Raw genomic sequence first — 12,394 nt, 5'->3', positions numbered from 1 at the left:
GTCAAATACTGACAGTGACTGTGGGGTATTAAAGTCTCCCACTATTATTGTTTGGGAGTCTAAGTCTCTTTGTAGGTCTCTAAGAACTTGCTTCATGAATCTGGGTACTTCTGTATTGGGTGCATATATATTTAGGACAGTTAGCTCTTCTTGTTGCATTGATCCCTTTATCATTATGTAATGCCCTTCTTTGTCTCTTTTGATCTTTGCTGGTTTGATCTCTGATAAAAGTCTGTTTATCAGAGGCTAGCGTTGCTACCCTTTATTATTATTTTTTCTTTCCATTTGCTTGGTAAATCTTCCTCCATCCCTTTATTTTGAAACTATATGTGTCTTTGCATATAAGATGGGCCTCCTGAATACAGCACACCAAGGGATCTTGACTCTTCATCCAATTTGCCAGTCTGTGCCTTTTAGTTGGGGCTTTTAGCCCATTTACATTTAAGGTTAATATTGTTCTGTGTGAATCTTATCCTGTCATTATGATGCTAGACGTTTCTTTTGCCTGTTAGTTGATGCAGTTTTTTCATAGTGTCGATGGTCTTTACAATTTGGTATGTTTTTGCAGTGTCTGGTACTGGTTTTTCCTTTCCATATTTAGTACTTCTTTCAGGAGCTCTTGTAAGGCAGGCCTGATGGTGACAAAATCTCTCAGCATTTGCTTTCCTGTAAAGGATTTTATTTCTCCTTCTTTTATGAAACTTAGTTTGGCTGGATATGAAATTCTGGGTTGAAAATTCTTTTCTTTAAGAATATTGAATATTGTCCCCCACTGTCTTCTGCCTTGTAGAGTTTCTGCAGAGAGACCTGCTATTCGTCTGATGGGTTTCTCTTTGCTGGTAACCAGACCTTTTTCTCTGGCTGCCCTTAACATTTTTTCCTTCATTCCAAACATCGTGAATCAGATGATTATGTGTCTTGGGTTGCTCTTTTTGAAGAGTATCTTTGTGTTTTTCTCTGTATATCCTGAATTGTAATGTTGGTTTGTCTTGCTTGGTTGGGTAAGTTCTCCTGGATAATATCCTGAAGTGTGTTTTCCAACTTGGTTCCATTCTCCCTGTCACTTTCAGGTATACCTGAAAGTCAAACATAGGTTTGGTCTTTTCACACAGTCCCGTATTTCTTGGAGCCCCTGTTCACTCATTTACATTCTTTTTCTTCAGTCTTGTCTTCTCACTCCATTTCATTAAGATGATCTTCAGTCTCTAGTATCCTTTCTTTCATCGATTTGGCTATTGATACCTGTGTATGCGTCACAAGGTTCTCATGCTGTATTATTCAGCTCCATCAGCTCATTAATGTTCTTCTCTAAACTGGTTATCGTAGTTAGCAGATCCTCTAACCTTTTCTCAAGGTTCTTAGCGTCCTTGCATTGGATTAGAACATGTTCCTTTAGCTTGTAAGAGTCTGTTATTACCCATTTTCTGAAGCCTGCTTCTGTCAATTTGTCAAACTTATTCTTTGTCCAGTTTTGTTCCCTTGCTGGCGAGGAGTTGTGATCCTTTGAAGGAGAAGAAGCATTCTGGTTTTGGGGAGTTTCAGCCTTTTTCAACTGGTTTTTCCTCATCTTCATGGATTTATCTATCTTTGGTCTTTGCTGTTTGGTGACCTTTGGATGGAATTTTTGTGTGGTCATCCTTTGTGTTGATACTGATGCTACTGCTTTCTATTTATTAGTTGCCCTTCTAACAGTCAGGCCCCTCTTCTGCAGGTCTGTTGGAGTTTCCAGATCCTTTTTGCCTGGGTATCACCACAGGAGGCTGCAGAACAGCAAAGATGACTGCCTGCACCTTCCTCTGGAAGGTTTGTCCCAGAGGGGCACCCATCAAATGCCAGCCAGAGCTCTTTTGTATGAGGTGTCTGCCTGTCAGGAGACATGGGGGTCAGGGACTCACTTGAGACAGTCTGTTCCATAGCAGAGCTCAAGCACTGTGCAGGGAGATCTGCTGCTCTCTTCAGAGTTGGCAGACAGGAACATTTGTCTCCTGAAGATGCACCCACAGCTGTCCCTTCCCCCAGGTGCTCTGTCCCGGTGAAATGAGAGTTTTATCTTTAAGCCCCTGACTAGGGCTGCTGCCTTTCTTTCAGAGATGCCCTGCCCTGAGAGGAGGAATCTAGACAGGCAGTCTGGCTACAGTGGCTTTGCAGAGCTGTGGTGGACTTTGCCCAGTCCAAACTTCCTGAAGCCTTTGTTTACACTGTTAGGGGAAAACCACCCACTCAAGCCTTAGTAATGGTGGATGCCCCTCCCCCTACCAGGCTCCAGCATCCCAGGTTGACTTCAGACTGCTGTGCTGGCAGCAAGAGTTTCAAGCCAGTGGATCTTGGCTTGCTTGGCTTGGGGGGGTAGGATCTGCTGAGCTAGATCACTTGGCTCCCTGGCTTCAGCCTCTTTCCAGGGTAGTAAACCGTTCTGTCTCCCTGGCATTGCAGGTGCCTCGGGTATGAAAATACTTGCTGTCCACCCAAATGGCTGCCTAGTTATGTGCTTGAAACTCACAGCCCTTGCGGTATAGCCACCCAAGGGAATCTCCTGGTCTATGGGTGGCAAAGACTGTGGGAAAAGCATAGCATTTGGACTGGATAGCACAGTCCCTGATGGCACAGATCCTCACAGCTTCCCTTGGCTATGGGAGAGGTTCCCCAACCCCTTGCCCTTCCCAGGTTAGGTGACACCTACACTGCTTCTGCTTGTCCTCCATGGGCTGCACTCATTGCCCAACCAGTCCCAATGAGATAAACCAAGTACCTCGGTTGGAAATGCAGAAATCACTTGCCTTCTGCCTTTGTATTGATGGGAGCTGCAGACCGGAGCTGTTCCTATTCAGTCATCTTACCTGGAAGTTCCCAGTAATAAGATTCTTATGCCAGTAGTTCCACCATAAGCTCAAGTGGTGCTTGTAGTAATGATTGAATCATTACAAAACTAAAGAAGAAAAGGGAAATATATTTAATGAATGTGATTAAGTCATTATAGTGTTCTTACCTATGTAAATTATCCTTGACTTAATGAACTGCCTTGCTTAAATAATAATATTTTTACCTGGTTCTAGAAAGTCATTCTTACCCATGTTAATCTTGGTTATCAGACTTAGAAGAGTTTATCTTCAGATGATCTTGCTGAAGAGAAATTTATATATTTTGTATTCATGTGCTCAAATTTTGTTAGACGATTAGAAGTGCACTTATTAAGTAAATTTATTACATGAAATACTTTAATAAATTAGTAAAATGCTTAGGAAGATCAAAACCTTGATTACATACTGATGATATCCAAATTCACAAGGGTCATTTAAAAATATGTATTTTTCTGATTATAAAAGAAATATATATTACTTGGAGAAAAATCAGGAAACCACACAAAGGAACTAGGAAGATTATTACCTATATCTCCTGGATTAATCACTTTAAAATTTGAATGGATATTGTACACTTTTTAAAGAGTACTCACACTGTCATACACAATACATTTTTGGATTTCTAAAAACAGCTAAATCTACAGGAAAACCTAGTTAACTGGGATTCTTTTTTTTGTTTCTTTTTTTTAATCAGAAATTGAATCTAAAGTTTTAGTATCCATATTTCAAAAACTATTCAGGATTATAAAAGCTATCAGGGAAGTATTTTATGTTACCTCTACTGCTTTAGAGAGTTCAACTTATCCAAAATTATTTCAGTGCCTTATCTTCAACACTGACCAAGTCTAGTACCATAATAACGAATGCAAAGACTGGGGAAATGAATGACTATAATATTACTATTTGACTATAAATCTTTATATATGCCTAGGTGAAAAAAAATATATCCTAGAACAGGAAAGAGAGTATAAAGGAGTCTTCATTGTATTTCAATAGCGTTGTTCTCTGAGGATTTTCAATTTTTTTTGTCTTTTGTAATGTATAGTTTTGTTGTTGTTTGGTTGCTTTAAATTTTATTTTGCATGAGAAGTTAAGGCCAGTGTAGATCTGGGGAAGTTAATCATTTTATGCCCTTCATTTGACCAACATTTTCTTTAATCTCCTTTTAGGCAGCCAAGGGCAGTTTCCACTAACACAGAATGTAACCGTCGTTGAAGGCGGAACTGCAATTTTGACCTGCAGGGTGGATCAAAATGATAACACCTCCCTCCAGTGGTCAAATCCAGCTCAACAGACTCTGTACTTCGATGACAAAAAAGGTGAATACATTTTCTTTCAAATGTTTTAATCATGTTCTAAAATATCCTAATTACAATAAATTTATTTTTCTGAGATGATTCAAATTATTCCTTTTGATTACCGAACTGCTGCTGCTTGTATTTAAACATGTTAAATATTAAATACTGTAGTTTGCAAGTCATAAACACCAAAGATAACCTATGTCAACTTTTTAATAAAATAAACAGTTATAATTCTGTTTCGAAAATAGTTTCATGCTTTCTCTTAACAGCCATCTTCTTTCGTATACCATGTATTCTCACTCCTGTAGCTGTTTTCTTTAGTTTGAGTTTTTTCTTTCTCCTGATAATATGTTACTTTTATGAAAATTTGTTTTACATATTTAAAAGATACAATATGATTTTCTGAAAGTTTAATGTTTTAATTTCATGAATTTGCTCTGAAAGCAACAATTGTAAAAATGATTCACATACTGTTAAAGTATTTCATGTTTCCAAAATAAACTGAAATTAACTAAGAAGCTGTATTTTTTAAAGTTGAATTGGACTTCATAACTAATTTCAGCTTCTTATTGGATAATAGATTTTTATTAAACTTTCCCAGAGAAAAAGGAAATTCAAATTATATAATTCAAGCAAACAAAATAGCTAAGACTTCAACGATTACTAGATTAAAAAGTGAGTCCATAAATGATAATGAAAATATGGAACTGTTGCTTCAGTTACATTTCTATTATATAGGGTATAAATAACTATTTATATATTAGCTATTTTTATTCTTAAAATTAGCTATTAGTCTTAATATCTTTTTAACTAAATCTATGTAGATAATAGTAAGATAACTTCAAATTAGTTCCATTTAAACAATTAAAATGTCATCACAGGCCGGGCACGGTGGCTCACGCCTGTTATCCCAGCACTTTGGGAGGCCGAGGTGGGTGGATCACGAGGTCAAGAGTTCGAGACCATCCTGGTCAACATGGTGAAACCCCGTCTCTGCTAAAAATACAAAAAATTAGCTGGGCATGGTGGAGCGCGCCTGTAGTCCCAGCTGCTCAGGAAGCTGAGGCAGGAGAATCGCTTGAACCCAGGAGGCGGAGGTTGCTGTGAGCTGAGATTGCGCCATTGCACTCCAGCCTGGGTAATAAGAGCGAAACTCCGTCTGAAAAAAAAAAAGTGTCATCACAGACAGTCCAATAAATGTGCCCAGTTCACCTAAAATGTGCATTCATTATATTTAGTTCATTGTTATAATTTTTCTTCCTTGATGTTCTCTACATATAAAATGAAATCTTTAGTTTGTTTTAAATGTTATTCTTATAATGATGGATTGATGAAGTATCTAATTCATTTATTTCATAAATATTTATTAGGAGTACCTTTGTACCAGGCATTAAAATTAGGTAGAAGAAAGTTAACAGTATCCGCCTTTTTAGGGAATAGAGTGTAGTCGAGGAGACAAATGAAACATGCAAATGAAATATATTTTATAGTACATTGAAAGGGGACAAGTGCTGTGCAGAAAAATGAACCAGGGATAGAGGAAGTGTTAAAGTCCTCCAGGGAAACAAAACGAATAGAATAGAATAGAATGGAACGGAATGGAACGGAACGAAACAGAATAGATTAGAATAGATACATCAATAGGTATTTATTTTAATAAACTGGCTCAAGTAATGTGGGGTCTAGTAAGTTTGTAAAATGCAGGACAGGCTGGTAGGCTGGAGAGCCAAAGAGATTTTGTTACAGCTCATGTCCAGAGGCAGTATCAGGGAGAATTTCCTCTTCTTTAGTGGACTTCAGCCTTTCTCAGAATGCCTTCAACAGACAGAGTGTGGCCTGTCTGCTTTATGGAGAATAATCTGCTTTTCTCAAATTCTACTAATTTAAATGTTAAACTCATCTAAAAACTACCTTCACAGACACATCTAGATGATTGTTTTACCAAACATCTGGGAACTGTGGCCCAGCCATATTGACATTTTATGTAAAATTAAATGCTATGTGTCAATATGTCAGTCACAATATAAAATTAACTGTCATGGAGGGTAAATGCCTTATACTGCATTAGAACTTTATTATTGAGAAAGAGCTTTAATTTACAATTTTAGTTCTTTCTTTCCAACAAATGAAGTTCTATTAGTTAAAAAAGTTAAATGAATACACAAACTCACTCACAGAGATTTAACAACCTCTTTATGCTTTTAATATTAATTGATTACAAATATTAGGAAATACATATTTAAAACATATGTTCAAATTTAAGGTGGTGCCAATTTTAAGGAAATGTCTCATTTGCTTAATACTGTGATGCCAAAGAAAATGTTCTAGAAAAAAACAGACTTTTAGAAATGTTCACGGAACAACTGAATATATTATTATACTATTTAATTTGTCAACTCAATTATACACACATATTTAAAGTAATATGAAAAATATACTAATTTATAAATATTACCTTTTTTCATCCCTTTAATGAAACAATCTTGCTTATTAGCGATTTTTGAAAGTGTAGCACACTATCGACAAAAAAATTTGTCCCAAGCAGCAACTATGAACTTTTATAACATTAGAACACTTTTTGTTGTTGTTCATTTGTCCCACAGGTGTATAATGACAATCTCTACTTTATAACAGCTCTTGTGCTGCTTTTTAAGGGATCTTTAAGGGTCACATTTACAATGACATCTCCAATTGTGAGTTCAAATCCTCAGGCACAAAGATGAAATTTATATGAAATGTCCTTGCCTCTGCTTTTAGTGATTCTATACCTTATCCTCTGAAAAACATCTAAAACTAGAAAAACTAGAATTGATTTAGGATATTTCAAGCTAATATATCTTTCTTGGAGAAAACAGAGAGCAACTTGTAATAAAAGATTTGCAAGGACTTGAGTATAAGGCAACCTCCTCTTTTCTGAGAGATAATTGGGAGAAAAGAAATCATGCCATATTTGGGAAATATGGTAATGCATTTCTGCATCTTTACACTGCCTTGAAATAATGAATACACCAGTTCTATGAATTGTTGAAGTACACATTTTTTTTTTTTTTTTTTTTTTTAGTGGGAAGAACAGGGTCTCATTATGTTGTTCAGGGAATTTTTCAGTGGCACTATTTCTGTTCACTCCAACCTCCACCTCCCTGGCTAAAGCAATTCTCTTGGCTCAGCCTCCTGAGAGTACAGGCAGCTAATTTTGTTGTATTTTTTTTTTTTTTTTTTTTTTTTTTTTTTTTTTTTTTTTTTTTTTGTATAGAGGAGGTTTCACCATGTTGTCCAGGCTAGTCTGGAACTCCTGAGCTATCCCCCCACCTTGGTCTCTCAAAGTACAGGGATTACAGGTGTGAGGCACTGTGTCCTGCCTGCACTTACTTTACTGAATTTTTTCCCCCCAAATGCTGTAATAACTTAGTTAGGTTGGAAAAAAGCCCGTGGATGTGTGTTTGCATTTTTGGTAGGATAGGTTTCTGTTTTGGATATTTTGTTTTCTTTTTAACTCTATTGTGGTTTGAAATGTCAGTTGCACTAAAATAACAGAGAGCACTGAAGGAAGAAATCCTTTGGCAATCTAACATGTATATTCCCTCATATGTGAGTGGCTCAGTTTCCTTTTTTTTTTTTTTTTTTCCTGTTCTCACAGTCTGTTCACAAGAGGGCTTCAATTTCTATGTGAAATCTTAGTTGAGAGGATTCTTGGACAATAATGCTTATCAAATAAGAGTTTGAAATTAAAAGCATTTTAAAAAGATTTCACATTATAATTTTCCACACGTCATCTTTTAATCTGCATTTGCCTGTCTAGTTCTCACCAATTTTAAAGCTTATCTTGAGCTTGTCTTAAGCAGCAAGCATTCCAACTTGTACGAGAGCCTAAGTGAAGAAGGTGAGCATGAGTTAGACTACAGTAAGTAATGCATACCTGTTGTGTTAAGTGAAGGCTGCATGTGAGAGCACGAGAGAAAAGGAAAGGAATGGGCTGCCTGTGTCATTGATTATACCACCCCCTACAGGTAACTGCTATGGTTACAGCTTCATCTATGGCCCCGCTCTTCTTTCTGTCTCACATGTTTCCAGCGGTTCTTAGCCTGAGCTAAAATCACTTGGGGGACTTTTCAAACAGAGTCTTCCAGAGACATGCAGTATTAGAATATTTTAATTATATCTCAACTGATTATAAAATGCAGCTGAGATCAAGACACTTGGGTTTAAGCATGTCAATTCTCTCAAGTGTTTTGCACCCCTGGGCTTGGATTTCTGTATTGATAAATGTTACTGAGTATGGAAGGCAGGAAAGAAGGAAGAGAGGGAGGAAGGAAGGAAGGAAAGGAGGGAAGGAGGGAAGGAAGGAAGGAAGGAAGGAAGGAAGGAAGGAAGGAAGGAAGAAGGACAGAAGGAAGGTAGGAGGGAAGGAGGGAGGGAAGGAAGGAAGGAAGGAAGGAAGGAAGGAAGGAAGGAAGGAAGGAAGGAGGGAAGGAGGGAAGGAGGGAAGGAGGGAAGGAGGGAAGGAGGGAAGGAGGGAAGGAGGGAGGGAAGGAAGGAAGGAAGGAAGGAAGGAAGGAAGGAAGGAAGGAAGACAGAAGGAAGGTAGGAGGGAGGGAGGGAGGGAAGGAAGGAAGGAAGGAAGGACGGAAGGAAGGTAAGAGGGAAGGAGGGAGGGAAGGAAGGAAGGAAGGAAGGAAGGGAGGGAGGGAGGGAGGGAGGGAGGGAGGAAGGAAGGAAGGAAGGAAGGAAGGAAGGAAGGAAGGAAGGAAGGGCAAACTGCTCAGAAAAAGAAGAAGTGCTGATCACCACCTCACAGCCATTGCTACTGCCACTATGAGCTCCAAGAGGCAAACTAGGGAGCATTTCATGCGACCTGGAAATGCAAGTTTCCAAGGGTCCTTCTTGGCTATGAATGAGAAACTCAGGATGGCAGCCCACATTCATGTTAGAGTTGGAAAAGCCTTGTTACATGAATTTATTAGATGAATAAAAATACGCTGTGAGTGGTCAGTTGAATCAAGTAAAGGAGAATTAGGCTAAACCCCTTTTCCTAGGCGTCTTGGTCAGAGACTTTAAATGTCAATATTCATGTAATCCCAGCTACTCGGGAGGCTGAGGCATGAGAATAGCTTGAACCCAGGAGGTGGAGATTGCAGTGAGCTGAGATTGCACTGCTGTACTCCAGCTTGGGGGATAGAGTGAGATTCTGTCTCAAAAAGAAAAAAAAAAGTGAATCAGGAACCTCTTCACAGGGGAGGTAGGTGTCTAGAGGGGAATTGGCTGAGGTGAAACTAATATTATCATATTTCTCATTGAAGTAAAATAAAGATGAGGGCATCAAATCCAAGTTTTACAACATTTTGCCATGTTTAATGTAATCAGTAGCTTGTGTCCATTGATTAATGGAAAACATAAGACCAAACAATCAAGGATATTTCTCCACAGACAGTCAGCTAATGACTGGGAGTAAAGCAGTTAGAATCCAGGTGCAGATTTTGCCTTGATTTTAATGGAAATATTCCTGAGAACAAAGGGATCTGGAAACTGTGTCATTTTAAATGTAACCTGGGCAGCCTCTGTTATTGGTCTTGACAGCTAACTTTTTCTTAAAGAGCTGCATATCACTTCAAACTGTTGAAGATATACATAGATTAACACAGAAGGGCTGGGCATAGTGGCTCACACCTGTAATCTCAGCACTTTTGGATGCTGAAGCAGGCAGATCACCTGAGGTCAGGAGTTTGAGACCAGCCTGGCTGACTGGCGAAATCCCATGTCTACTAAATATATAAAAAATAGTGGATGTGGCGGTGGACGCCAGTAATCCCAGCTACTCGGGAGGCTGAGGCAGCAGAATTGCTTGAACCTGGAAAGCAGAGGTTGCAGTGAGGCGAGATTGCACTGTTGCACTCCATCTTGGGAATCAAAAGCAAAACTTCATCTCAAAAACAAAACAAAAAGCAGAAGAATACAGTGTAGTCAGCATCGTCCAAGAGAACATTCCACGATAATGGGTATGTTCCATATCTGGGCTAAGCAGAACAATTCAGTTGTCACATGTAGATATTTAAATTTACATTAATTAAAATTCAGTAAAATTTTAAAAGTTGGTTTCTGTCACACTAGTTGTATTCATGTACTCAGTATTGTCTCATGGTCAGCACTTACTATTTTGGAAAGCACAATTCTAGATGCTGATTCACTCATCAGATGTCGTAATAGACCTTGCCCAAGTCCAGCCTTGGGTACTATAGAATATGTGCTTTCTAACTGAGAAAGCCGTAGGCTATCGTAAAAAACATGCATCAAATATTCAATAAATTTTTTTTTTTACTGTTTAAATTGTACAGCTTTAAGGGGGACATTGTGGCACAGGTGACAGACAGTCAGATCTAAATTTAAATTCTGCCTCTGACACCGATTGGCAGAGTAATAAAAGGTGTTTATTGAAAGCCCACTACTGGTGGTTGGACCAGAATTTTATTTTGACCAGTTCCCTGTCTGCTTTGTGTATTCCTAAAAATCAGACATTATTAGCCTACAAAGCAGAAATTCAATTACAAATCCACCTCATTTCTGTACAGCCTACATATGAAGACTTTTTCTTTAATGCTTAAGAATCTGGGAAAACTAAATAGAAAATTAAAATCAAGAGGAAACTGTATAGATCCTTAGGGGTCAGAGAGACCTAGAACAGATGTAGCTAAGACAACATTCACTTGTTATAATCCTCTTCTCTTTCTTTTTGCACAAATTTTTACCACATCTGTTACAAATAGTTGATAAGCATTTGGAATAGAGTGGGTACAGGGAGACAGAGAGTAGGGAGTAGAGGTCATTGAAACACCACGTAAATGCTGTGTGGTATTTGGCAATGGAAAAAAAATCAATTAGATCATACTGTCTGTTTTTCTGCAGGTGGAGAAAAAAATCAATTGAAGTAGCACAATCTGATCACTTAATGCTCAGGAAAGAACCCTTCAATTCCTTCCTATTATTGAGAAAAATAGTTTAAACAAACATCTCCAGAAGCCCATAACATACACATTCAACAGATACAGCTCCTTGTGCTTGTATGTGTTTTTACATAAAAATGTAAAATACGTGACTTTTTGTGATTTTCTCCTCAGTATTTCTACTTTTAAAAATTGTTTTTTAATAATCCTTAAAAATTTCCTAAAGAAATCAAACTAAAAATTCATTAAAGACATAACTTAAAATCATTGGTGTTAATTAGCCAATTATTATGCTGATAATTTTACACTAATACTGGGAATAATGGAAGAGGAAAAACATGAGTAAAGTGTCCTAAATCTAAGAGTGATAAAGGGAAGAAAAATGAGAGGAACCAGAATCGGAGGTACAGGTTCTTCTGGCTCTATGCCCATCCATGCCACCCGACTGCCTGTCTCCACAACTGCTATCAATCAGCTTGACAGGCGTTATTAAAGATTACCTGAGTAAAGCAGGTATTTCACTTGGCTACTATCATGCTTCTTTCTGTTTTCTTTAAGAAATGCAGCTATTGTATATCTGTACAATAAAAAAGTGAAATTAATAATGATAGCTTATACACCAGTTATTAGACAGTCTCCTTTTCTCATGGGCTCTCACCAACAATAGGCATTCCCATTTAATATAAAGATATTGATATTTACTTATTTAAATAACTTGAGTAGTAAATGAATAAGCAATGAAGAGACTTCAGTTCTGTGGCCAGGTGGGGAGGCTCACAACCGTAATATCAGCACTTTGGGAGGCCAAGGTTGCTAGATCACTTGAAGTCAGGAGTTCAAGACCAACCTGGTCGACATAGTGAAACCCTATCTCTACTAAAAATACAAAAATTAGAGAAGCAGGATGGTGTGCAGCTGTAATCCCAGCTACTGGAAGAATCACTTGAGCCAAGGAGGTGGAGGTTGCAATGAACTGGTACAGCCTGGGCAACACAGCGAGACCCTGTCTCAAAAAAAAAAAAAAAACAGAAAGAAAGAAACTTGAGTTTTCTTAGACAAGTCTAATTTACTTCATGCTTTGCTATGCTGTAAAGGATTCCCTCTTTCTCCCCTCCCCTCCCCTACCCCTCCCCTACTCCTCCCCTTTCCCTCTCCCCTCCCCTTCCTTTCCCTTCCCTTCCCTTCCCTCTTCCTTTGGAATTATAATATCTAGTTTTGTATTTCAGAGCCACTCTTTCTTATTGATCTTTTTCATACATCTTATCTCGTATTTCAGCCCTACCAAACCACAGTATTGCCA

The 12,394-nt window shown here is 38.1% G+C and overlaps 1 protein-coding gene across 4 annotated transcripts in view; it reads left to right on the top strand.

The window, feature by feature from the left end:
- CADM2 (cell adhesion molecule 2) overlaps positions 1-12,394 on the top strand; it is a 1,112,757-nt gene that overhangs the window by 841,346 nt on the left and 259,017 nt on the right. For all 4 annotated transcript variants that reach the window (XM_035283216.3, XM_008986459.4, XM_035283214.3 and 1 more), the window contains one exon: positions 4,028-4,177. In XM_035283216.3, the coding sequence (XP_035139107.3) occupies positions 4,028-4,177 (150 nt within the window). The remainder of the gene's footprint in view (positions 1-4,027; positions 4,178-12,394) is intronic.

This window comes from Callithrix jacchus, chromosome 21 (genome assembly GCF_049354715.1).
Source record: "Callithrix jacchus isolate 240 chromosome 21, calJac240_pri, whole genome shotgun sequence".
Taxonomy (NCBI): Eukaryota; Metazoa; Chordata; class Mammalia; order Primates; family Cebidae; genus Callithrix; species Callithrix jacchus.
This window is presented reverse-complemented; position numbering and strand designations above follow the sequence as displayed.